This window comes from Trichosporon asahii (genome assembly GCF_000293215.1).
Source record: "Trichosporon asahii var. asahii CBS 2479 unplaced genomic scaffold scaffold00009, whole genome shotgun sequence".
Lineage (NCBI taxonomy): Eukaryota > Fungi > Basidiomycota > Tremellomycetes > Trichosporonales > Trichosporonaceae > Trichosporon > Trichosporon asahii.
In genome coordinates this window covers 1,530,650-1,553,795 of record NW_014040915.1, presented here as the reverse complement: position 1 = coordinate 1,553,795, position 23,146 = coordinate 1,530,650, and the positions used below count along the sequence as shown (strand labels likewise).

Below are 23,146 nucleotides of genomic sequence, written 5' to 3'. Positions count from 1 at the left end.
TCATTATTCCATCAGGAGGTTTTGTCTACACTGCAAGTCCCATATCTATACACACCACGCCGGGCCACGAGTCAAGAAACAGAAGTCTATAGAGAGGGAAGAGGGGTCATCGGCGGGACTGAAAGTGACGCGCAGCAAAGAGACCCGCACCCACAACAGCCGCGAGACCAGCATAAGCGGCCGAGTGGACGACGTGCTTCTGCCACGCCTCGCGCCGCCTCGCCTCCGCATACCCAATGTCGGGGCGGAAGGTGACCATGTCGTACAGCGCCGTCCAGCCACGCACCGTCTTGGTCGGGAAGGGGTCTGGGCCATCGAGCGGTGCGGGGCGGGAGGGAATCAGGCGCGTGAGGGTGTAGTCCACGGCCCGGCGGAGGTGGTACAGCGGGTTCAGCACGGAGGAGCGCATCTCGGTGCTGGGGTTAGCTTACGATAGCATCCTCAATGAAGCTAAAAGCGCGGGCCGAGGGAGACCGAAGGGGGACTCACTAATTGTCCATGGCCAGCTGGCAGATGGCGTCGAGGTCGGCGCTACGCTCCGAAGCGTATGTGGCCAAACACGCCTCGAGATTTGTATCGGTTTCGCCCTGCTTGTTCGTCGTTGTGGGACCGACGCCAAACCGGTCGAGGTAACTTCCAAGCACACGCACGTCCTCGAGACCACAGTTCAGCCCCTGTCCATAGAAGGGCACCATGGAGTGCCACGCGTCGCCGAGCAGCGCGCAGCGGTCGCGGTACGTGCCCGGCTTGCAGGAGATGGTGACAAGGTTGCCGCGCGGGTTGGACATGAAGTCGTCGACCATCCTGCTCCCGACAATCTTGTACGCGTCGCTGAACTCAGTGGAGAAGAACGCCTCGGCGTCCGCGCGCGTCTCGAGCGCGGCAATCTCCTCGAACGGCGCGAACAGCGTGAGCGTGAACGACTTGTCCTTGTTCGGCAGCGCTATGAGCATGAACCGCCGCCGCGGCCAGATGTGCAGGTGGTTCGGGGGCATGGCCCAGTCGTCATTGATGGGCGGCATGTGCAGCTCGACGTAGGCGTGGGCGATGAAGGATTGCGCGAAATCGACCCGGCTCGCGCGCATCATTTGGCCCCGCACCGCCGACCAGCTCCCGTCCGCGCCGAGGATGAGGTCAAAGGGCACCTCGACGCTGCCCTCGGCCAGACCCGAGGTCTGTTCCGTCCCCAACGCCGCGCCGGGGCGCGTCTCGCGCCCATAGGCCACGTTGTTGGCCCAGTCGACACGGACGAGCTTGGTGTTGAATCGACACTGAATGCTCTTCGGCAGCGCCTCGACGAGCCGCTGGTTCAGGACCGAGCGGGAGATCGAGTTCGAACACTGGCCCCGCAGAGGGTCGTAGAGCTGCGCCTCCCGGTGGCCGTCCAGGTGGTGGATTAGGCGGGAAGGCATGGGAATCGATTCGGAGAGGAGCAGGTCGGCAAGCGCCGGGTCCACGCTTGCCAGAGCGGCCAGGCCGCGCGAGGAGATGTTCATGTTGATGCTGCGCAGGTTCGTCATGGCAATGGTGCGGCCGCGGGGGTCTGTTGTCAGCTAGCACTTGGAGGATGAGAGCTGTCGCCGCTCGGCTGCTCGGTAGGCCGCGGAATGCGTTGCTGCCCTTGTGTGAAGGAGGGCACACGAGCATACCCAGCAGAGCCAGCGGGCCACAGTGGCGCCGAGAACACTCACCGTCCCTTGCCTCCCAGAGCTCGACGTCCCAGCCGCGCTTCTCGAGGCTGAGCGCCGTGAGCGCACCGACGGGGCCGCCGCCGACCACGAGCGCGCGCCTCGTCCGCTCGGGGTTGAGCTCGATAGTCATGGTGTCGTAATTCTCCGTCGTTGTCTTCCTTGTTACTGTGTTCTTTGGGCTGTCGCCACTGTTGTCGCCGTCGAGTGGAGAGTCCGAGAGAGGAAGAGATAGTCGCGTGAGGTGACAGGAGAGCTAGTGCAAGTGTGGGGTGAGCGTATGAGAGGGGGGTTCGGACGGGGTCGCAGGCTCGCTCTCAACTCTGGGGGGCACGCGTGAGGACCCAGGTCAATAAAGAAATCTCGTTATCAGCAGCAGTGAGACGGGGGCAAATAGGGCCAAAAAAGAATTGACGTGCGGCCTCACTGGTCGGAGTGGTCCTCTCCGTGCCTTAAAACAGGCAGACGAGCAGAGCCACGCCCTCAGCCTCGGTTCCTTCGGTTCCTGCGGCAATGGGCTGTTGCCGCCCTTCGCTTGCGTGCTCGCTGTCTCACACATTGGGGAAAGAGCGGGCTGATGGTCTGTCTGCATTCGCTTCGGACTCGAAATGTCTGACGCCGGTCTGCACGAATGTCCCTCGATGCCCACGGCCATGGCCGAGCAAAAGCTTGCATTCCAGAGCCCAACACCCAAGGGCAGACGTGTGCGAATGCGCAGGACACGAAGTCGGAACAGACCGGCTCCGCGACCCAGATCATCGACTCACCTTCCCCCGACGTCACCTCCGGACCACGTCCATACCCGAATCTGCCTCCCTTGCTAACTACACACGCTGACTCAGATCCGTGACCAACCATGACTTGCATTCCTTCTTATCGACGAGAAATCGAAATCGCTGCAACACCGATCCGGACCTCCGAGGTTTCTTTGTCACCCAGCTGGTTCCAGCCTCCGGAACTCGGGCCGGAGTTGGTTAATGAGGCGCACTGGCGCAGCGGCGGCTTGTGTGCGTGTGTGTTTTGCCACTGCACATATAGAGAACTGTGCACCGGATGACCTGGACGCCTGTGTGCATGCTCCGAGGTGGTAGTGCACCCCAAGAACAACGGGCACAGATGAGCAAGACTGGATTACGCGAGGCAGGCACAGAGCTAAGATGTGAATCTGAGCCTGTTGAGCCTGGCGGCCTGGCGGAGCTTTGGTTGCGGAGGATAGCTGATACGATCTGCGCACTCGACTTCCCACGCTGACTCCGACGTTTGGATCACGTGAAGGCGACTGCTGCTTCGAACAACTGGTTGTGAGATCTTCTGCATGACTGTTGGAACATGCTTTGACACTTGCTCTATGCAAAAGCACACTCAACTTCGCAAGCAAGTCATCGAGAACGAACCGAGCCGTCATGTCATGCCCAGCACTACCGCACAGAAGAGTCTGCCTGAATGAGACTCACCACGACTGATCAGCAAGGGCTGCGGATCGTGAATCGGACAAGCTCTGCGTTGTTCATCGCAGTCGACGATGCAAGTGCAATGCTTCCTTACACAAGGCCGACATATGACCGCCTTTGCTGCTTCAGGTCCAGCTGTGCGGTGACGGTCTACGCAGAGGGTCCTGGCTGACGTCCTGCCACGCGAGCATGGACCTCCACTTTTGCCACCAGAGCCAGATTTCGCGGTCTTCAACGATCGAGCCCGCCACCAGCGTTCAGCACCTCACACTCACCCATCCATCCTCCATTCATCCGAAATGGCGGACACGACTCAAGCGTGAGCTGCATGATTGCGTGAAAGCTGACAAACAGGGGCCCATGGTCGTCGTCCGCCATCGACGCCGCTTCGCACGGTGCGATTGCGTTTTGCCAGATCTACTACGAGGCGTATGACGAGCCGACACGCCGCGCTGTCGTGAGATATACATGGCTCGGTCGACATCTGACAGCAGGAAATTCCCCAGTTCTTCTTACCGACTGCAAAGATTGTATGGAACGGCAATCCCCTCAAGGCCGATGCAGCGAGCATGACCGCGTTCCTCGAGGCGATGCCGCTATCCCGGCACGATTGCCAAACCCTCGACTGCCATCCGCTGAAGGGTAAGCTATTGCGAGTGTTATGAGCTGACAGCAGCCGTCGAAGGCGCACAGGCTGGAGCGCCCGAGCTCCTTCTCACCGTCACTGGAAGCGTGTTGCACGGCCCTTCCGTGATGAAGACGGGCGACAATCCCAACGTCGACCCGAGCGACATGCCCCGCAAGTTCAGGGAGGTGTTCGTTCTTCGTCCCGTCGAGGCTGCTGAGGGCATGCAGCCGAAGGTAGCTTACCGCGCACGACAGATAGCTGATAGCAGTACGCCATCCAGAGCGCCAACTTCCGCTTCATCGGCTAAGCTCGGCCATCAGCAGTATCGAACCTCTACCCACCTACCCATACGAGAATGGCTAACACGGCCGCCGACAACAGAAGACAGCATGCATTAATAGGAACCCGAAACCCCGCAGACGAGACAGTGGCCACTCGGAGTCGCGCGAATCAGCCGTGTCTGAGACGAACTCTCGGCCGCGATCTCGTCCACCGTATTCCAGCTGCACCCCAACCCGGGCGTCTTATCGCAACCATTATCTGCTCACTCACTGACCTTTGTCTTTTCCCACGGATTCACAGACAATGGCCGTTGTCGATCGGAAACTCCAGCGCTATTGTGCGGGCTGTCATTGACGTGTCTCACGGCGCCTTCTCTCAGCTCTCCTCTGTCTTTTGCGCCTCGCACTGCGCCTCGCACTCTCACCTCTCCCCCAGACTACGCGACTACGGACGTCTCGACGATGCAAAACCTGCACTACGCCTGCCATGCCTGACACACGTTTTCGTCGTCCCCACTTTCACATCGTGTTTTCGATCAAGTCACCGCGACATGGTCCCCAGATTCCCAGGTGAGTGGGCGCGAGATCTGTGCGGGGGCGCAGTGTGGATCCCTGAAAACACAATACGCCCTCGCGACGAGGGATCTCACTGGATCAGCCGGGATGCACTACGGCCCGAGCGCTTGATCTTTTGGATTCTTGTGTATTCCACAGTTCACCCGCGGCGTGCGCACACTACGTGCACTACGGTCGCTGCGCATGCAGTATGACATCGAGGACTTCTCACATCCGGCAGAACACGGAGCTGCACCGTTTGGAGTGCGAAGGTTGCTGCGGTGCGGTCAGGTGTGCGTGTCTGGGAGTGAAACTGTGATGGCACAAGTCACTTGACACAGACTCGCCTCCTGGTCTCTTTGGTACCTTGGAGTCCGGCGCACGGGCCATCGACGGCAGACCCACGTCCCACACACAACATTTTGCCTGCCGACGACTCCTCGACAACCGCCAAGCGAATTCTTGACATTGCACTTATAAGCAACCCGACTAGCCTGGCAGTCTTACTTCATCCTCCCCGTCACTATCTCCTCCCCCTGTGTCCACCATGGGCCTCTTCGATGGCCTGTACATCTTTGTCCAGGTGAAGGACCGCCCATCAAGAGATGTAGGAAGAGACATCCGCACAATCCAGGTGAGAGTCCCGCCTTCCTCCCTTGATGGCATCGCCCAGGAGGATATGGCTGACAACGACAGCAGCATGGTGGGTCAGCGACTGTCAATGCCGACAATCCAAGAATCACGCACTGCATAGTCTCGCTACCTTCCCCAAAACCTCAACCATACTTCATCCGAACCTTCGACGAACCACCGCACAGCCCGCCCAAGGACTGTCACCAGTGGACGTGCGACCACCTCCTGTACTACTTCACGTATCAGGTAGGCAAGAGGAACCCGAGGGTCGTGCAGTCTGAATGGCTGTATGAGTCTATCAGTGCCAGGAGGCGTCTGGGGCCTAACGAGTCCTGGGGTGGGTGGCGAATCCAGTGAGTTGGGCGTGTACCGATTCCTACGAAGCTGACGGCAGATGCGAGATGGGCCGTCCGTCAAGTCGACCATTCACAGGACGTGAACGTTTACCCAGCAACCCGAGCGTGAAGAGTACCTACGCCGGTCCTGTGAGGGACATCTCGAAGGATCCTAGACTGAAGGGCAAGCAGCTGAAATCCGCGAATGACACACAAGACGACGATCGTCGCAGGCCCTCGCCTGCGAAAAGCGAGTCGTCCGAGGAAGACGAGCCTTTAAGAAACCGCCAAAGCCTTAAGAAGCGCGTTATCCATTCTTTCACGCCTTCCCCGCACCAGACGCCACGCCCATCGCCGCCGAAGTCTCCCGTAGGGCTTTCTGTGAAAGCCAGCCCCAAAAGCCCCCAAAGCCCCACAAGCCTCGAAAGCCGTGACCTGAAGGGATCAACCTCCCTAAACGGCCCCGCGCCGGCGCACAAGCCTGCCGTTCCTCCTATCACGGTCAGCATTCCCTCTGCCCAAAATCAGAGTGTCCAGACGGCACCCTCGAGTTGCTACGTTCCGCGCTCGGCGCAGAGTAGTGCACCTTCGGGTCAACAAGAGGCGACTGCGACGGCCACTGCGAATGGGGGCAAGGCGTCAACTGACGGAAAGGGCCCAGCGCCATGGAGTCGTCTTACGACCTCTAGCCCACCACCGGGGCCTACCTCGCTTCGAGCCTCAGGTCCAGCGACGATGATAACTACGACCGCAACCGCCGCAGCAGCGCCTGCTCCCTCTACTTCCAAAGCTGCGCCCGCTCCAGCCGCGGTCTTAAAGGCATCTTCTGTCTCTGGAGGGGAGCCTGTAGTTTCCCAGGCTGCGCTGATTGTTTCGACTACTGCGTCGAATCGCTCATCCGCGTCATTGACTCCCTTGCCTTCGCCAGTCTTGTCATCGACCTCCATGACGTACAAGAGCAGTGCAGTGCCTGTCGGGCAAGCGCAACCCGCTCCGGTAGCGGTCAGCCAGCCCAGCCCGGCTCCTGCCGCCCCGCCAGCAAACACGTTGCCGACACCGGTGACTCCCGCAACCACTGTGCCGCCTAGCGCACCGATCGCTGCTGCTGCGGCCCAGGCAGCTCCACGCCCACCTGAGCGCGCTGAGCCTGGTCTGCTCGCACCCAGGGATCCGCCCATGCCTCTCCGCATGTTCCTCAGTGAAGGCTTAAAGCGAGGGACTCGCAACATCGTCGCAGTAAGCTTGCTCATTCTTGCATTAGCTAACTTGCAGCTCGGAAAGGCGTCAGAGGTGCCTTTGTGCGACGCAGACTATGTCATTGTTTCCAGTGATGCCACGAAACGCAGCCTTCCGGGCCCCGTCCCGCAGTGGGCGGTGGTCGTGGACGAAGCGTGGCTGCACGACAGCTTCCTGAACGATGAGCTGCAGAACGTGCGTGAGTACTTTGTCGACCCGCCTGCTAGTGTCCCAAGCGCACAGCCCTCTCCCGTGGCCCTGGTCGCTTCGATCAGCCCAAGCGCTCCAAGCCGCAAGCGCAAGAGCGCCACCCTCCCGTCCGCTGAAATCGAGTCTCCCAAGGCAACCAAGAGCCGCGCGCCCAAACGCCCGGCCCCCGCACCTGAGCCCGAGCCCGAGGAAGACATGGTCATCGACGTGGACGACAGCGACGACGAGTCGTACATCGGCTCGGGCGACGAGGCCGACGACGGAGATGGCGACGGGACCGACGGCGACCGCGACCGCGCCGCCTCCGCCCCCCTGCGCGAGCCAACCGACGCTGACATCTCGAACGTGTACTGGCTCGTCGACGAGCTGCTGAAATGGGACAAGCGCGGCCCGATCCGACACCAGCTTGAGCGCTGCAGCCGGGACGTCGGCATTCCCAACGCGCGCAAGCTCTACTACACGTACAAGGAGTACATCAAGAAGAACGTGCCCGACCTCAGGGCTAGGAGGCCGTACAAGAAGAGGGCAAGGGTGCAGTGAGCCAGCGCGAGCTGGGGCGAGCCAACTGCCTGCGGTCGCCGTAGGCGACAGCCTCGACAGCCGAGTGCGAGAGGCAGCCGACCGCAGCACGTTCAGTGGATCAGGAGAGCGCAGCACGACCATGTGTATCGATGAGAAAAGCAGGAAGGAGTAGACGAAGCGAGAGGACCCACGATCACTCGAGTCGTCGAGATTTCTTCGTCTCCTTCAAAGACACCGTGTAACATATGGACAAAAGTACGATAGGAACAGAACAGCGAACTCAGCATGCATCTGTATCATAGCTCATTTGACTTAACTCCGAAGTGGATGCGAGGTGGGCGGTGGGTGTCGTGGCACATGTGGGACAGTAACGCATAACTTGTGCTCGTCACCGGGGCCGCTGACTGCTGCCAGTTACCATCCAGACACGATCACGCTACACCATGACCACGCTGTGCACCGAGGTTTAACAGGTATGCACAGACTGTCATATGCCGTCTCTCGGCTTGTCTACAACAAAAGAGCTATTCTACAAACACGAAACGACCTAAAGTACATACACAGAAGAGGTCAGAAATGAGAAGAACTACTTGGGCGCCTTAGCCACGTCGGGCGCGACGCGGGCGATGTAAGCCCTATACGTGCGATAGAGGTTTGCGGCACCCTTTATGCCCTGCGTCTTGTCAGCTTCACACAACGTAGTTTGAAGCTTACCTGGGAACTGGACAAATTGTCGACAAAGTTGTACACTGTCTTGTACGTCGTCTTGGTGTTGCCCTTGCCGGCTCTCCAGTCGCGCACGGCCTTGATGATCTTGTTCACGCGGACCAGCACGTCGCGCGGCGGGACGTCCGAGGCTTCGTCGTCGTCATCAGAGCTGATGGACTCAATCTCCACGTCGCTGGCTGGCGCGGCCGAGGGGCGTGCGAGGTAGTCGTCTGGGCTGAGGACGGACTGGTCGCGGAAACAGTGCTTGATCCATTGTTCGTGCACGACGCGGCCCCAGGGCGCGATGCCTTCGCCGTTGGCCAATGCCTGCAGCTCCCGGGGCAGCTCTGCACCAGCGGCACCGGGCACGATGATAAAGCGCGCCCTCTCGAGGGCCACTTGGGCTCCACCCGCCATCTGATGGTGAGCATGAGCCGATGACCTGGACTCACCGAGATCATTCTGGGAATACCTGGTTCGGTTCCCTCGGTCACGAAGAAGGACATAGGGTGCGTGAGACCGAAAGAGAACAGACCGAACACCCCGGTCGGTCGAACGGGCGCGGGGGTGTTGGGGATCGGTGGCGGAGAGTGAACAGGAGAGCTGATGGAGTGGTTTGCTTGAAGAACGGCCTCGACCTGCTGCTCGACATCCATGACCATGTCTGCCACTAATCTTCTGACAACATCCGAGGCGCTGCTGCTGCCGCCGCCTTGGATGTGATCTCCAAGAGCCTGATAGTCGTGCGTGTGCGATGCACCAAGGCTGGACAACTCATCTTCTCCGCTGGAGCCCTGGTCTTCAACTGCCAACTTCTCTTCAGCCTCGTTGAGGTCCGTTGAGAGCGATCCAGACCGCGAAGCGGCATTGCCGCTGAGTTCCACCTGATCTGCTTGGACACCCAACTCCTTATCAGGAGCAGCAGGCTCGTTGACAGCGGCAGCAGCACCAGAGTGCAGCTCGGAGGGCATTGAATCGTCAAGACCAGATGCTGGTTCCTCAGAAGGTGCTTCAGACGCCAAGTCGTCAGTGCTCAGCTCGGTGGTCCCCGCCCCCGACGTCAAAGAGGCTTTCTCAGGGGGAATAGCTTGCTGTTCCCACAGGTGCGTCATTGTCGTGACAGAGCCGAGCCGTAGGCGCTGGATGATTGCGAATGGTGGTTCGACCTCTTCATTTGTCGGTACCTGAAGACTCGATGGCCGGATTTGCTTCGGCAGAGTCAAGATGTAACGAAACTGAGGACACGCTGAGCAGTGAGTCCCTCGCAGGTTCGAACAAAGTGTCAGGCGTTTCTAAGACAAATGAATTGTCTGACTCCGGCTCTGGCGCAGACACTGTGTCGACCACGAAGTTGGGGTTGGGGGCAGCCTCAGAGGCTTGGGTGAAATGTGACACAGCCGGTGAGTCACCGGTCGGTGGCGAAGGTCGTGCCGAGGAAGACACGGAGGGTCCCGGAGTGGGGTTTGAGTCTGCGATGGGCTTGAAGCGGGGAATACGGATCAGTAAAGGTGCTGGCTGTTCTGAGCTCATGCGATGAGCTTGTGTAGGCGTCGGAGAATGGCTGCGACTCATTCTCTCCGCCAGTGTGTCGTCTTGAAGGAACGAGACCGGGCGCCTGTTGCGGAACTCCTTGAGCGAAAGAAGATTCCTCGGCGGAGAGGTTTCGCTCGCGCTGCGCGTCATCCGAGGGCGTTTAAAAGGTCTTGCGCTGTCTTTGGTTGTGGTTGCTTCACCGGTACCAGGGACTTCAGAGAAGTCTTGAGGAGGCTCGGGACTCGAGCGCCGACGCCTGCTCCTGATGTCGTTTAGCCTCAGCTGTATAGCTGTTGGACTTACCGCACTCTCCACCCGCCCCACTCATCGCTGGCTGCCAAAAGCTTCCCGTGTCGAATGCAATCAGTGATCCATTGCCTTTGGACCACGATGACCTCGTCATCTGTCTCGGGGCTGGTGAAGTGCTCCATTAGCTGATCCAGCGACCACTTCACTGGCGGTTCGTTTGATGGAGGCGGGTGGGCTGGTAGAGAATAGGTGTGAAACCGGAACTGGCCTGGGATGTCCACCACGACGTGTGTAGGCTTCGAGTTGAGGGGGAAGCGAGTTGTGCGACCATCGTTCTTCTGCCGACCATTAGCAACCGTTCGCGAGATGGGGGAAGACCAACACGGATGAGGCGCAAGTCGCTGAAGAAGGTTTCCTTTGGCCTATCACTGTATTGCAAGAAGAAGTTGAGGCCTTCGAAGAGGCGTTTCGAGCTGGCCATGGTCAGTGAAGGGCGGTAGAATGTTGTTTTGACAATGACAGGGAAGGTGTGTTGAGTTGTGGGCATCGGGTGGTGAGTTGACAGTTGCTCCAGTGGAGGTGGGTGAGAGACGGCCGGTGTGGCCGACCGCGTGTGGTTGTCCAGACCGCAGTCCAATGTGATTACCGGCTGAAGTGGAGGAGCTAGAACAGGAAGGTGCCAAGTGCGAGTAGGCTGATCAATGTAGAGACGCGAATCATCAGCGTGAGGGGCGTTGATGGCGCCGGCCGCCAATGACCTCGGAAGGAGCAGGAGGCACTGCTTTGCCCCGGGGGCACCTGAGAGCACCACTGGGCCTGATCTGACAGCATCCTTCTTCAGCCCATATACCAGATCAGCCGGTATTCCGCTGGCCGCTGGCGACACGCGCGACACGGGTGAGACGCGCAGACGCAAGGTCTTAAGGCTGCCGAGGCGCTGGTGGCGCGGTCGAAGGCTGAGGTTCCCGCCTAGGGGGGTTTTGGGATTTGGGAGCCGCAAGGTCTGAGCACTAGACTGCGCCCCCGCCAAGGCGAGCTTCATGTGTCAACCTGCGTCTATGAGCTGAGTCCCTTTCGATCGCGCCGTGCACTCAGCTCCACAGGGGTCTCCCAGGAATCCCGGCTCGCAGCCGGCGCAGTGCAGGCCGTGCAGGGTTCCCAGAGAGACTGGGAAATGGGGCGCACGGGTCGTCTGCGATCTACGGGCGGCAGCATGACAGACGGCGTGGCTGAGCCCTGGACACCCCGGCCAACGCACTGATCGCTGCATGCTTGTGTCATCAGCCAGTTCCCCTTGCAATCGCGAGGACATGGGCTCCTGGTGACGCACCCATCAACTTATCACTGCCCTCCTCTAACCACAGCCGGGTTTGGTCTTCCTCGTTGCCTTCCCAGAGACTCTGCGAGATGAGCGCTCCTCATGTGTCCATGGGTGCAGTCTTGCCGCCTGGCCCGCCTGCCCTCAGTCGCCCCGCCAGTCAGCGCTTGTCACCCCGGCGATAGAGTCCTTTCAAGGATACACAGGCGCAGCCGCCCCCCGACACGAGCATATAAACCGCTGTCCTCAGCCAGCACTTCCTTCACGTCTTTCCTCCATGTCTCTCCACCATCAGCAAACGTCCAAGGCCCACTCCTCGCCACCACAACTCCTTTCGATCTCACATCTCCTTTGCGACCTCAACACATTCCAACCATGGCTGACTTTGACATTGTGTCTCAGGAAGGCATATTCCGTGGCTGTCATTTCTATGTGCAGTCTTGCAGCCGGTCTTCCTTGTCGGTAGACGAAGACGTGCGCTTCCTCCGCGTAAGTCAACAGCACCATGACGGGACATGGCTAACACGACAGATGTGTGGTGGCAACATTGTCCACCACCCACTCAGCGACCGTGTCACCCACTATGTCGTAGAGCTTCCAATGGAGCGTGAGCGCCGCAACTATACCCACAAGATAAAGGGCGGCCGTCCAATTCCGGGCTTGGCGAAGGACTTCACTCTCGACGACCTGGTTCGAGTCGCACAGTCCTGCCAGGGACAAATCACAGTCGTCCAGTCGGCGTGGGTGATCGAGTGCTGCGAGAGAGGAAGGATTCTCGGCCCTGTCGAGGATTGCGGAGGTTGGCTAGTCAAGTAAGTGAGCCCCGCCAATGACGCTAACACTTAGGGCCATGCATGCCTCAGCCGCTGGTAAAGGCGACAACCCTCAGGCAGTCCGTGCTGCCAGCTCAACGCCTCCGCCGCAGTCAGCGCCGGCCAACACCACACGGTCCGTCTCCTGCAACATTGACATCGCGTCTCAAGAGACCCGCAACATGCCCGATCAGGGCGATGTTGCGCTCACAGTACCTTCCTCGCCATTGGGCGACTCTCTCTTCTCTCCGCCGACTTCCCCCCGGTGCCCAACCCGAGCAGCAACACCTGACGACTCCGCCGTGCCTTTCCTCAGCATCACTGACAGCACACCTTCTCCCGAACTACCTTCCATCTCGCCGCTGTCTCAGTCCACCACGACCACACCCTTCCCTCCAGCCTTCTCTTCCTCTCAGCCAGCCTTTCTGAGATCGACATCTCACCGCCGTCGCACTCCGGCCACCTCGAAGAAGATTCCCAACACTGCGCGCGTCCGGACCACTACGGTCGGGGAACTGCCAGACATGGACGACAGGAGGAAGCGCCGTCGCTCGTCCTCGACTACCCAGGCCATCGGGTTACGAAACCCGCCCTTATCAGTTTCGATCCCCAAACGATCCCGGCTCGATCTTTCGAAGCTCAAGTTCACCAAACGCAGCGATCCGCAAACCTTCCTCGATCAGTCCCGCAGCTCTAGCCCAGAAGTTCCTCTCGCAGTAGGGCTTGCGCCTAGTTCCAGCGCCCCATCTGACAGGGGCAGCAAGCTCCGTTCGGCTGCTCCACACAAGGCCGCCCGGGCTCCATACCCCTCACCGGCTCTAACCACCACTCCCACCTCGGCCTTCTCTACGGCTGGGCCGGCCTATTCACCAGACCTCTTCTGCGATCACGACGGCTCACCCCTGAGGTTTCACTTGGATGACGATAGCCGCGCCGAGATGGCGATGAGTATTCTGGACCATGGCGGCGAGCTTGCTCCTGAGTGGGACTCGACGTTCGTCATCCGCTCAACCAACGTCCTCTCGCGTTCGAAGTCAGCAGTCAAGGGCAATGTCACCAGCTGCCCGCTGGCAGTATCCGTCAAATGGGTCAAGGAGAGCCTCAGGGCCGGCAAGCTCCTTCCCACCAGGTCGTACTCTCTTCGATTCTGAACTCGACAACCAATCACACTTGTCCATAGCTGGTCACACTGACCCTGGAACTTTCACATTGGGACCTATGTAATCTGTGAATTTGCACGAGGCGTAACACTCTTACCCCCCAGTCCATACTGAACTTTTTCGTCAGAGCAATGCATGCAAGGCTGTCCACAACAACGAAGAAACACAATTCGTGACACAACCCCTGGGGGATTGGCGTGCACCCACCCGCTGACATCTGGCCAGCTACTCCCACCACATCAGCTTCCCTTCACGCCGACCCACGATGCACCTATGGCATCAACGATAGTGACCAAGAATGGAGGGCAGGCAAACTGAAGCGTCACATCATAATAATTAGAAAATAGTGCTACAAGAACTTTGGATACGAACGATACACAACGTAGCTCCTTTACGTTTCCCTCCCGGGATCATCTGGGACAACGACGCCTGCACTCTCGTTTTCCCCCGGAACTGAAGACTCAGCCACGTAAGCTGCTCGAAGCATGCCCGTCCGACAATGCCGACAACGCCGACAACGCCGCTCAGTGTTCGGTGTTGCCAATGCTGCTCATCTTGTCCTTGGCACCGGCGGCCTCTCGCGACTTGTGTGACGCCTTGGCAGCCGCCTTCCTGGTCGACGATGAGTGCAGCGTCCGGGTCGACGCCTAGGTCGACGCCTTCGGGGCAGACGACGACTGCCCTGTCGGGGACACCGCCTCGGGCGTCTGCATTGGAAGCCCCTCCGGCGCCGGGAACTGGTAGAACACCACCTCCTCCCCCTCGGCTGTTGGCGGGAGAGGCAGTGGACCGATGGGGGGATGGCCGGGATGATGCTTGACGACCACCCTGGAGCGAACGTAGGGGCTGTCATACAGGGGCACAATGCCGTGCACCGTGAAGCCCGTCATCTTGCTTGTGAAAGGCTGCAACTCGGCCTCGGTCAACCGGCGCTCGCCCTTCCGACCTTCCCAGTCGTCGGCGTCATAGCATGAGAAGCACTGCCGGGTCGCCGCGCGAAGGAACGGATAGATCGACTCCAGTGACGGAGCGGGAAGGCCGGCGATGGCTGCAGCAGGCACGGCCTGCATGTTAGATAATCTGCGACGCAGGTGGTGCACGCTGCGCAAGGGATGACTCACGAGACTGTAAGCTGATATGATATGCTTCTCTATCGCATCCGACCATTCGGCGAACGTGCGGGGTGGCGTCGGGAAGGCGTTCGCGCGAGCCAACAAATCCATCAAGTTCCTGTGAGATCAGCATTGTTCTGAAAAAACGCCCGGATACTCACCATTCGAAAACCTTGTCAAGTACGCTGAGCCGGAATGCAAGCCCTTGGTAGACCGGGTCCAAGTCGACGATTGTGCCATCCGCCCACGCGCGACTGGCAGCGCGCGCTGCCCAGCGGACTTCCCGGCCGAGCTCGGCGGCGGTGAAAGGCGGGAGTCCTATGGCGCCAAGCAGTTTCCAGTCTGTCCGTGGAAATGAGGATGGGTACTCGGGAGTGGGCAAGGACTTTGGAAGGAGCGTGGGCAACCGGTGTGAAGGCTTGGGCGCCGCCTTCGGTGTCGGCGAGCCATGCAGCACCCGGGCGGCCGCCTTCGGTGTTGGTGTCGGTGTCGGTGACGAATCGCGCGTCCGCGCCGCCTTAGGCGTCAACGACGCATGCGGCGCCGATGTTGCCGACGCCGATGTTGCCGGCTCACAAATTATCACCTCCGCTTCCTCGAGTTTTGGCGGGAGAGGTAAAGGGCCAATGGGAGGCTGGCCAGGGTAATGCTTGACGACCAGCTTCGAGCGGGCAAAGTGGGGATCGTGCAGGTCTACGCAGCGGTAGACCGTGAAACCCGTCATCTTGCTCGTGAACGGTACCAACGTAGACTCATTCAGCTGCGGTTCGCCTGCAAGTTCTCCTCCGTAGTCGGCGTCGTGGTACGTCAAGCATTCCCGCATCGCGTGGCGGAGAAAAGGAAGGATCGCTTCCAGAGGCAGAACAGTGATACCCTTCTCAGCTGCGGCGGGTACGGCCTGAAAGTTAGGCGGAGACTTTGCTTGTAAGGGAAACAACTCACAAGACTGTATGCTTTCCTGATGTACTGATCCGTGCTTTCAGACCACTCCTCAAAGGTGCGCGAAGGCCTAGGAGTCGTGCGAATGCGGGCAATCAGATCCTGAAGATTCCTGACGTCAGCAGCGAGCGCGATCGTGCTCTTGCACTTACCACTCAAGCACTTTGTCAAGGACGGCGAGTCGAAAGGCGACCGCTTGATCATCCTGATTCAATCTGAGAGCTGTCCCATCCGCCCACGCGCGACTGGCGGCGCGTGCTGCCCAACAGACTTCTTTGCCGAAGTCTCTTGCGGTGAAAGGCGGGTGACAGATCGCCCCCGGTGAAGTCCAATCTACTCGAGGGAAACAGATAGAATAAACGGGGCTGCGGCGGGACATCAGGCGAGAGACAGTGATGAATGTTGAAGCAAACGTCTCGCCTCGTTGTTGTTGTTGGTGTTGTGTTTACCTTACAGCACTAGGGCGGAAGGCACGTGTCATTGCCTCGGCTCCTGAGCCCCCATGTGACGATCAATGATGTAGAGCTTTGTCCATACGAGACCCAGTTTCATTATGGATCTGGGCCGGCTGGAGGCGACCCCTTTGCCGACTCCACTGCCGCCCGACTCGCCACCTGACGCCGGGCCAGGCGCAGTGGTCGACCCGCGGAACGGTGACAACGTCGAATCGCCGTTGACGGCAAGAATGGCCAACTTGCGTGTCGCACCTCGCGAGCTGGCGAACTTCGGGACTAGCTAGGCCCCTATGCCCAGCCCTCATCGCTCCTCGGGACAGAGTCGGCTGCCAGTTCTGCGCTAGCTGCGCTCCAACGCTCGCCGCGCCCAGGACCGTCGCGGGTGCCCTTCCCAGCTCCGCCCCTTGGCCAAATGCCCTCTGAGCTCTGCGGACTATTTGCATCTTCACACTGTACCAACTCATGCACTGCATCGACCCTTTCATAAACAACATCTTGTCTAACAAACGCATCTTATAGACACCTGTATCGTTCCCTCATATCATAGATCCTTCATTAGAGTAAACCAAGTTGTGTATTCATGTATTCCTTTCCTGTGTGTCTCTGCACAGAGCACGTCACGACATTAATGCGGCGGGGCCCGCAACCATGGCACTGTTGACCACATCACCCACTGATCAGGCAATGGTCAGTTGTGCGGCGTCTCGCTTTGCCGTGGCCTGGTATGTAGGGGACTTTGTGCCCGCGTGCCTCAGCGGGAGCTGAGTGCTGGAAGCGCGGAAATGCACCACCGAATTGCGTCTTCCACAGTCCTACCCCCCAGTCCATTGTTGTGCTTTCCTCTCACTGAAGCGGAGGGCGAAACTTCCAAGTTGATGCATACGAGGTGCGAAGACTGAGCGAGGGTGTGTTGCTTGCAGCGCTGAGCGCACGAGTGTGGATCTCATGTAGTGTGGACAGTGCGAGTTGGTGATGAACGGGGCGCGCGCTAGGAGCGAGTGGGGGTGGTGAAATGGAGGGGCGCAGAGGGCGCCCGGGGGCGCGCGTAGTGGAAGATTGCGGGCTTCGTCACGCGACCGCGACCTCACCTTTGTGTGCCTGTTCCTCCGGAGGGTCAGAGGACGCATACTCCAGTGATTTAGTGACCCATCTTCAAGCTTGAGCAGTCGGGAGGGGGTCGAGCATCGTCCGACAGCATCATGCTCGACGTCGACGAATAAGCTCGCTCAGTTGGGCTGATCGGCCTACACGAGACGGTGCCGGAACGGGAGACATTGATGCATTGACTTATATTGATCGAAGGAGCGCGAACAGCCAGAGGCCAGTAATCCGGTAATCCGGTGAGCGGTCGACGGTACACGCGCTAGTTGCGCCCTCGCCAGCGGCCATTGAGTGGAAAGGAGGCCAATCGAGCGACTGCGAGCGGCGTACCAGCGATCACACTAATGAGCCATCGGCCCTCCACAGTCATGCACGCCTGCTCGCCGTATGCGGTACGCAACTCACTCGGGTGCCAGGCGCGCCAGGCGCGCGGTCTCGATGTCTCTGTACACCAGTCCAGTCAGCTCTTTCAACTTTTACCCATCCTCTTCGACCTCCCACCCGCTTCATTTGCCTTGACTTTCGAGCACCCCAAGCACTCTCTCAAGCTCTCCGACGCCCTGCTCCCACTTCCGCTACCAGCCCGGTTCTATCCTCCGTCACCCTTCTTCCCTCCTCAGTTCTGTACTGAAAGCTGCTGCGCGTTCCACCATGCCTGGGCCCACTGGCGGGGTCTTTCGCGGCCTCAGCTTCTTTGTGCACCAACATCATCGTCCGACTCACCACTTCGCAGCCGATTGTGATATGATCACAGTGAGTAACCTCTCTTGAACCTGGAAGACGGTGCATTCTGTGTGTACGGTGGTCAGCAAGCCGATCCCTGTTGCAACCTTGGCTTCCCATCCTGTGTGTACACCACCTCGTGTGCTCATCTGGACACGGCCACTCCCTCCATCCAGCATACTGTTCTTGGCCTCTCCTGGGCTCGAGAGAATGGCTCTCTCTAACTACAGAGCAACGGTGGAACACTGGTGACCTCTCCCCTCCTCGCCGCCTATGTCTTGGTGGACATTCCCTTTGAACGCACCGCTCCCGAACAGCGCAAGTTCTACATCCATCAGCGTCGTTTAGACAGCAGCCTCAGCAACTGGGACCGCTGGTCTCGCGACTGGACCTGGACACTCGACGAGTTGATGGGACTTGCTGCCGATCAGCGACTGGTCTGTGCACCTGGCAATACCGATACCGACGATCAAAGTGACGACGAGGACAAGATTGTCGAAGACGACGACAACGATGACGATGAAGTCTCCGACATTGCCGCTGTTGTAGAGGACGGCGAGATCCTCCCAATCTCCTGTACCCGCTCTTCCGTCGCCTCCAAGCTCGTCGTTCAGCGCTGCTGGCTGAAGGAGTGCATTAAGGCTGGCCGCGTGCTCGACCATGACTGCGGCTGGTATGTCGAATGCGTCGAGGGCTGGCAGTACCCTGAGTGGGACAAGCCTCGTCCAGAGGAGAACACAATTGCTACCAGCGAAGACCAGAGCAGGTGGACTTGGGGTGTGCGCGTTGATGAGTACGGCTTCGGCTTTGGCTGGAGGAAGGAGCCCGTAACACAGCCGACTCCCGCTTCGCCTCCTGCGCCGTCGCCACCTCGTCAGCGCGCCGGTACTCCTCCTTGGTGCGTTCCGCCTATGCGGGTCGTGAGCGAGCCAGTATTACCGCCCCGACCTCCCAGCGCACGGCCCCGATCGCCATTTCCCTTGCCAGCCCGGCCTCTCTCTCCTCCCTCATGGCAACGTCCACGCCCGACTGCTGCCGAGCTTGCACACCACGACGAGATCAACCGCCGCATGAACGAGGACAGGCGGTTCAGCTTCAACAGGGCTGGTGGACTGGTGTAGAATGCCAGCTCTCGTTCCGTCTCTACACCGAGCAAACCGACCTCGCGTGACCCCAAGACCTCGCCCTGGCGCTTCCGCGAACTCGATGGGTACCGTGTTCCTTGGTCCGAGAGGGACTCGGCCTTCTCTCGAGCCCGCCGCGAAAAGCCACAAGACGACATGCGTCCCGATCTCCGAACCGGTCCCGACTTTGGTCGTCCCCGGTCTCCTGGGCGTCTGTTCCGCTCCGCTGCATGGGATGCCCAGAGACAGCCTTTGTCTGTGTCTGCTTTCCACATGGGCCGCGCTCCAGATTGTCATCGCGCAGACCGAGATTACAGCCGTGGAGGCGGCGTATCAGGGGGAAGGAAGCAGTACAAGGTGAAGGGCAAGAGGATCACCTCCTCTTCTAAGCCGAGTGCGTCCAGCACGCTTAAGAAGACTGCCCCGGCGAAGTCCAGTGTTTCCCAGATCTTCTGCGCAGCTGAGCCACTTGTTTTCATGGACTTCTCAGGGGCCCGAGACGGACTTGTGGCCAGGATCAAGCGCCATGGTGGACGAATGGGCGAATCGAAGGAGGCGGATTATGTCATTCTCCGCACGCAGCCTGGCCAGACACGCAACTCGACGTTCCTTTCTGCAATCCGAGGCGAGCGTCACCCTCGCAAACCCGGGTCAAGTGTCGTGGCCAAGGAGTGGATCGACAAGTGCATCAGTGCCGGCAAGCTGCTCGACTGCGGGCCATACTTGGTCACTGCTGGACCTGAGCTACCCCGCGCCTCTGCCGTTCCGATGACACCGATGATTGCGACGTCGCCACCTCCCGAGGCTCGCAAGCGTATCCGCCCTGTGACTCCCGACCCACACTACCCGAAGGACTCGACTCCGCACCCTCCTACGCCTCCCGGAAGGCTGCCGCCAACGCCTCCCTCTGCTGTCGAGAACACTCTTGAAAGCACTTTGGCATACGATGACGGCCTTATCAACCTCGACTACGACGACGGAGAGGAGATGCTCATCGATCTGGACGTGCACCTCAATATCCCCAGTCACTACGATTGGTCGAAGACGCCCCAGATCGAGCTCCCGCCCACGGTCCTCAGCACGCACATCGACGCAGTGCGCATCCTCATTTCTGAGCTCACCATCTGGGATGGCGAGGGCACCAAGGCAGAGTGCTTGAACCGCATTAAGCAGAAGGTAAGTTCACCACTGCGCTTGCATGTAACTGACACACAGGGCCTGCTCGAGGCCGAGGAATTGTACGGCACATACCGTTCCGTCATCAACGAGCGCGTCCCCGGACTGGACTACAGTAGCGGGACGAAGCGCACCCGCGTCTGAACCATGCACTGTAGATAATGTAAATGCAAGTGTTGTACATAGCCTCTATTAAGCCCACTGCCCTCGCACCTGACCCTTGCCCACGAGTCTCCACTCAAAGTGCTCCTCCCCGATCTCCCAGTCTTCGGGCTTCTTGTCCTCCTCTTCGGTATCGATCGTTTGCAGACCGAAGAATGGCGCGACGGAGATATGCACGACACCCTTGAACAGCTCGAGCAGGCGGGGCCGGAGCGCGTCTCCGCTCTGGACAAAGTCGGGCGACGCGTTGAACTCGAGGAGCGAGACGCGGGGAATGGGCAGATCGCCCCCAACAGCCGCGTCGGGGGGGAAGGTGAGAACGAGGTCCACGCCAAAGATCTCAAACGCGTTCGGCATGAGCTGAAGGCCGAAGGAGCCACACTCGGCGCCGGCCCGCACGGCCTCGGCGCACACGTCACCGACTTGCGCGAAGACACTGTCGAGCCACGGGCGAGTCACGCGGCCGCGCGAGGCGTAGCTGCCCTTTGTGTATGCGAGTGCGTCCTCGCCCTCTAGGTACCAGAAGAGACGCACGAGGTCGTCCTCGGGCACGGGGGCGCCGAAGGCGTCCGTCTGCCGTCAGCTACCATTTCGCACTCTCACAGCTGGTCCGTCACTTGTGACGGAGAGGTCTGGAGCGACCAGTGTACTCACCTGCAGACACGTATTCGTCAGGTGGGGCTGGAGGTCGATCTCACCCCCGCTCGAGGGGGAGGTGAACACCGCACCCGCGAAGAGGGCCAGCATCGTCCGCGACAGGTGCACGGTCCAGCTGCCCGTGACGAGGACGTAGGCGCGGAGGTGGAACTTGTGTCCCTCGCCTGTCTGCTTCAGGTCGAAAAGTACGGGGTCCGGGAGGAGTTCCTGGATCACAAAGTGGCGCAGGTGCGAGGTCATCACGGCCGTGCCGCCCTCTTCGTCGCTGTCGTCGCCGAGGCGCAACTTCTCTGTCCGCTCCTCAAGCCCCTCGCCCCGTCCATCACCAGAGCCGGCATCGGACTCGTCCCCCTCCTCCTCCTCGTCATCACTTGGCGGCTCAAACTCCTCAAAGATCGCGCGCATCTCGTCCTCAGTCGAGAAGAGACGGATACCCTGCGCGCGGTCCGCGAACCCAGGCTTGAGGATGAACCACTGCCTGTCGCCCTCGTCCTTGCGTTCGTTCTCCTGCATCGTGTCCGCGAGCTCGTACAGGTCGTCCATGAGGAGTTCGTCGAGTTCGTCGGCAAACTGCACGTCGATCGTCCACCCCTTCGGAATTCCCGTGCGGAGGGAGGACTCGATCCCGCGATGCTGTGCTTTGGCGAGGTACTCTGTTATCGTTGTGTGGAGCTGGTGCTTCCGGATCAGGGCTTTGCGGTAGATGTAGCTTGAGATCAGGTAGGAGGGGTCCCGGTGCGGGATGTCGAAGGTCATCAGGTCGTAGTCGGCCCATTGCAGGCGGGGGGGATGGTCGGGGTCAGGAGGGAGCAGAGACATCGACAGCGAGGGGAGGGTGGCCGTCAGAGCGCGCAGGAGGAGGGTCTGCGTGTACGGCGAGGGAAAGGAGACGAAGGCGGTGAGCGCCTCCTCCTTGCTGTCGCCGTTGGCGGCCTTCGTGTCGGCCATGTTGGTGGATGTAGTTGGAAATGACGAGGTGGAGGAGAGCTACCAACCTAGGTGGAGGCTCTGGCTCGAACTTTTGCTGCGGTGACTAAACACGTGGCCCGCTTATCATATACTCCCGCCGAGATTACGGCACCCCACCGTATGCAGGCGGGGTTCGGACATGACGCGCCGGGCGCTGCCGGCGCCGCTGCGCTGCCAGGGTTGTACCCCGCACTCCACTCTGACCCTTGGCATCTTGGGCATTCGCAATGCTCACACGATCGACACGCATCGCACGACCTCTCTCTTCATCACTCTGTACCATGTCCAAGCCGACTGTCGCGAAGAATCTCCAGGGGAAGGTCAAGGTGAGCTGCAATGGTGGCGGTGAGCTGACACACAGCTGAGCGATGGGAACGAGATCCCCCAGTTTGGGCTGGGCGTGTATGAGATGGGGGACCAGGCGACGTACGATGCGTGCATTACCGCACTCAAGGATGGATACAGACACATAGACACTGCGGAGTGGTACGTTATCCTCTCGCTCCTTCCCTTCTTTCCTTCATATTCTTTCGGCTGACGTCAGGTACGAGAATGAGGCGCCGGTCGGCCGCGCCGTGCGCGACTTTGTGTCTTCCTCGGGCGTGCCCCGATCCGAGATCTTCGTCACGTCCAAGTTGATGCGGAATCGGACGTACGACCTCGCTTTGGCCGACTTGAAGAACTCGCTGCAAGAGGCGGGGCTGGACTATTTCGACCTGTACCTGATGCACTCGCCTCTCGGCGGTGCGGCGAAGCGAAAGGAGGTCTGGCGAGCCCTCCTCGTCGCCCGGGACCAGGGACTCGTCAAGTCTGTCGGCGTCAGCAACTTTGGTGCCAAGCATATCGACGAGATGATTGAGGATGGTGTCGAGCTGCCCGTGCTCAACCAGATTGACCTCCACCCTTTCATGCGGCATCCGGACATCGTCGACGCTTGCGAGAAGCACGGTATCGCGCTTGAGGTGAGCTGTGGCGAGGACCGGAAGCTGACTGGCAGGCTTGGGCCCCCCTTGCCCGAGGACTCAGGTTCGACCACCCTGTTGTCATCAAAATGAAGGAGAAGTATGGGAAGTCTTCGGCTCAGATATTCCTCCGGTGGGGGTTGCAGCATGTGAGTGGGCTTTCCGGTCCCATGCAGGATAGCAGATGAAGGTTTTGTCACAGCAACTGACATCCAGGGCTACATCGTGATCCCGAAGTCGGCCAACCCGAAGCGTATCGTCGAGAACGCGCAGATCTTCGACTTTGAGATTAGCCAGGAGGACATGGACGAGGTGAGTCAATGTCGAGGTGTATGGGTGTCCGTGTCAGCTGATGTCCAGCTTGACGACCTCGACGAGTATCTCGTCACCGACTGGGATGTTGTCGGCGCCGACTAATCACCCTACGCTTCATGGCTAACTGCCTTC

General features: G+C 59.8%; 9 protein-coding genes across 9 annotated transcripts; 4 read left to right on the top strand and 5 right to left on the bottom strand.

Annotated features, from left to right (window-relative positions):
- Window positions 1-106: 106 nt before the first annotated feature.
- On the bottom strand, window positions 107-1,821 carry A1Q1_07345 (uncharacterized protein; the record flags this gene model as incomplete). Its single annotated transcript, XM_014327581.1, has 3 exons — window positions 107-416; window positions 490-1,543; window positions 1,692-1,821. The coding sequence occupies 3 exons, from the start codon at window positions 1,819-1,821 to the stop codon at window positions 107-109; spliced, it is 1,494 nt and encodes a 497-aa protein (XP_014183056.1).
- A 3,329-nt stretch (window positions 1,822-5,150) lies between these two features.
- A1Q1_07344 (uncharacterized protein) lies at window positions 5,151-7,557 on the top strand (the record flags this gene model as incomplete). The annotated part of the gene is made up of 4 exons (XM_014327580.1): window positions 5,151-5,306; window positions 5,358-5,482; window positions 5,539-5,589; window positions 5,688-7,557. 4 exons carry the CDS (start codon window positions 5,151-5,153, stop codon window positions 7,555-7,557), a joined length of 2,202 nt encoding a protein of 733 aa, XP_014183055.1.
- A 568-nt stretch (window positions 7,558-8,125) lies between these two features.
- Window positions 8,126-9,359, bottom strand: A1Q1_07343 (uncharacterized protein; the record flags this gene model as incomplete). The annotated part of the gene is made up of 3 exons (XM_014327579.1): window positions 8,126-8,212; window positions 8,254-8,664; window positions 8,742-9,359. The coding sequence occupies 3 exons, from the start codon at window positions 9,357-9,359 to the stop codon at window positions 8,126-8,128; spliced, it is 1,116 nt and encodes a 371-aa protein (XP_014183054.1).
- A 58-nt stretch (window positions 9,360-9,417) lies between these two features.
- Window positions 9,418-11,071, bottom strand: A1Q1_07342 (uncharacterized protein; the record flags this gene model as incomplete). The annotated part of the gene is made up of 3 exons (XM_014327578.1): window positions 9,418-10,036; window positions 10,084-10,367; window positions 10,412-11,071. 3 exons carry the CDS (start codon window positions 11,069-11,071, stop codon window positions 9,418-9,420), a joined length of 1,563 nt encoding a protein of 520 aa, XP_014183053.1.
- A 1,126-nt stretch (window positions 11,072-12,197) lies between these two features.
- A1Q1_07341 (uncharacterized protein) lies at window positions 12,198-13,310 on the top strand (the record flags this gene model as incomplete). The annotated part of the gene is made up of 1 exon (XM_014327577.1): window positions 12,198-13,310. The coding sequence occupies one exon, from the start codon at window positions 12,198-12,200 to the stop codon at window positions 13,308-13,310; it is 1,113 nt and encodes a 370-aa protein (XP_014183052.1).
- A 656-nt stretch (window positions 13,311-13,966) lies between these two features.
- On the bottom strand, window positions 13,967-15,749 carry A1Q1_07340 (uncharacterized protein; the record flags this gene model as incomplete). Its single annotated transcript, XM_014327576.1, has 5 exons — window positions 13,967-14,383; window positions 14,441-14,549; window positions 14,593-15,329; window positions 15,374-15,482; window positions 15,523-15,749. 5 exons carry the CDS (start codon window positions 15,747-15,749, stop codon window positions 13,967-13,969), a joined length of 1,599 nt encoding a protein of 532 aa, XP_014183051.1.
- A 1,828-nt stretch (window positions 15,750-17,577) lies between these two features.
- Window positions 17,578-20,093, top strand: A1Q1_07339 (uncharacterized protein; the record flags this gene model as incomplete). Its single annotated transcript, XM_014327575.1, has 4 exons — window positions 17,578-17,679; window positions 17,880-18,569; window positions 18,771-19,949; window positions 19,989-20,093. The coding sequence occupies 4 exons, from the start codon at window positions 17,578-17,580 to the stop codon at window positions 20,091-20,093; spliced, it is 2,076 nt and encodes a 691-aa protein (XP_014183050.1).
- Window positions 20,094-20,141: 48 nt separating this feature from the next.
- Window positions 20,142-21,716, bottom strand: A1Q1_07338 (uncharacterized protein; the record flags this gene model as incomplete). Its single annotated transcript, XM_014327574.1, has 2 exons — window positions 20,142-20,684; window positions 20,766-21,716. The coding sequence occupies 2 exons, from the start codon at window positions 21,714-21,716 to the stop codon at window positions 20,142-20,144; spliced, it is 1,494 nt and encodes a 497-aa protein (XP_014183049.1).
- A 248-nt stretch (window positions 21,717-21,964) lies between these two features.
- Window positions 21,965-23,116, top strand: A1Q1_07337 (aldo-keto reductase; the record flags this gene model as incomplete). The annotated part of the gene is made up of 6 exons (XM_014327573.1): window positions 21,965-22,063; window positions 22,117-22,223; window positions 22,282-22,699; window positions 22,764-22,848; window positions 22,902-23,011; window positions 23,060-23,116. The coding sequence occupies 6 exons, from the start codon at window positions 21,965-21,967 to the stop codon at window positions 23,114-23,116; spliced, it is 876 nt and encodes a 291-aa protein (XP_014183048.1).
- Between the last annotated feature and the right edge of the window lie 30 nt (window positions 23,117-23,146).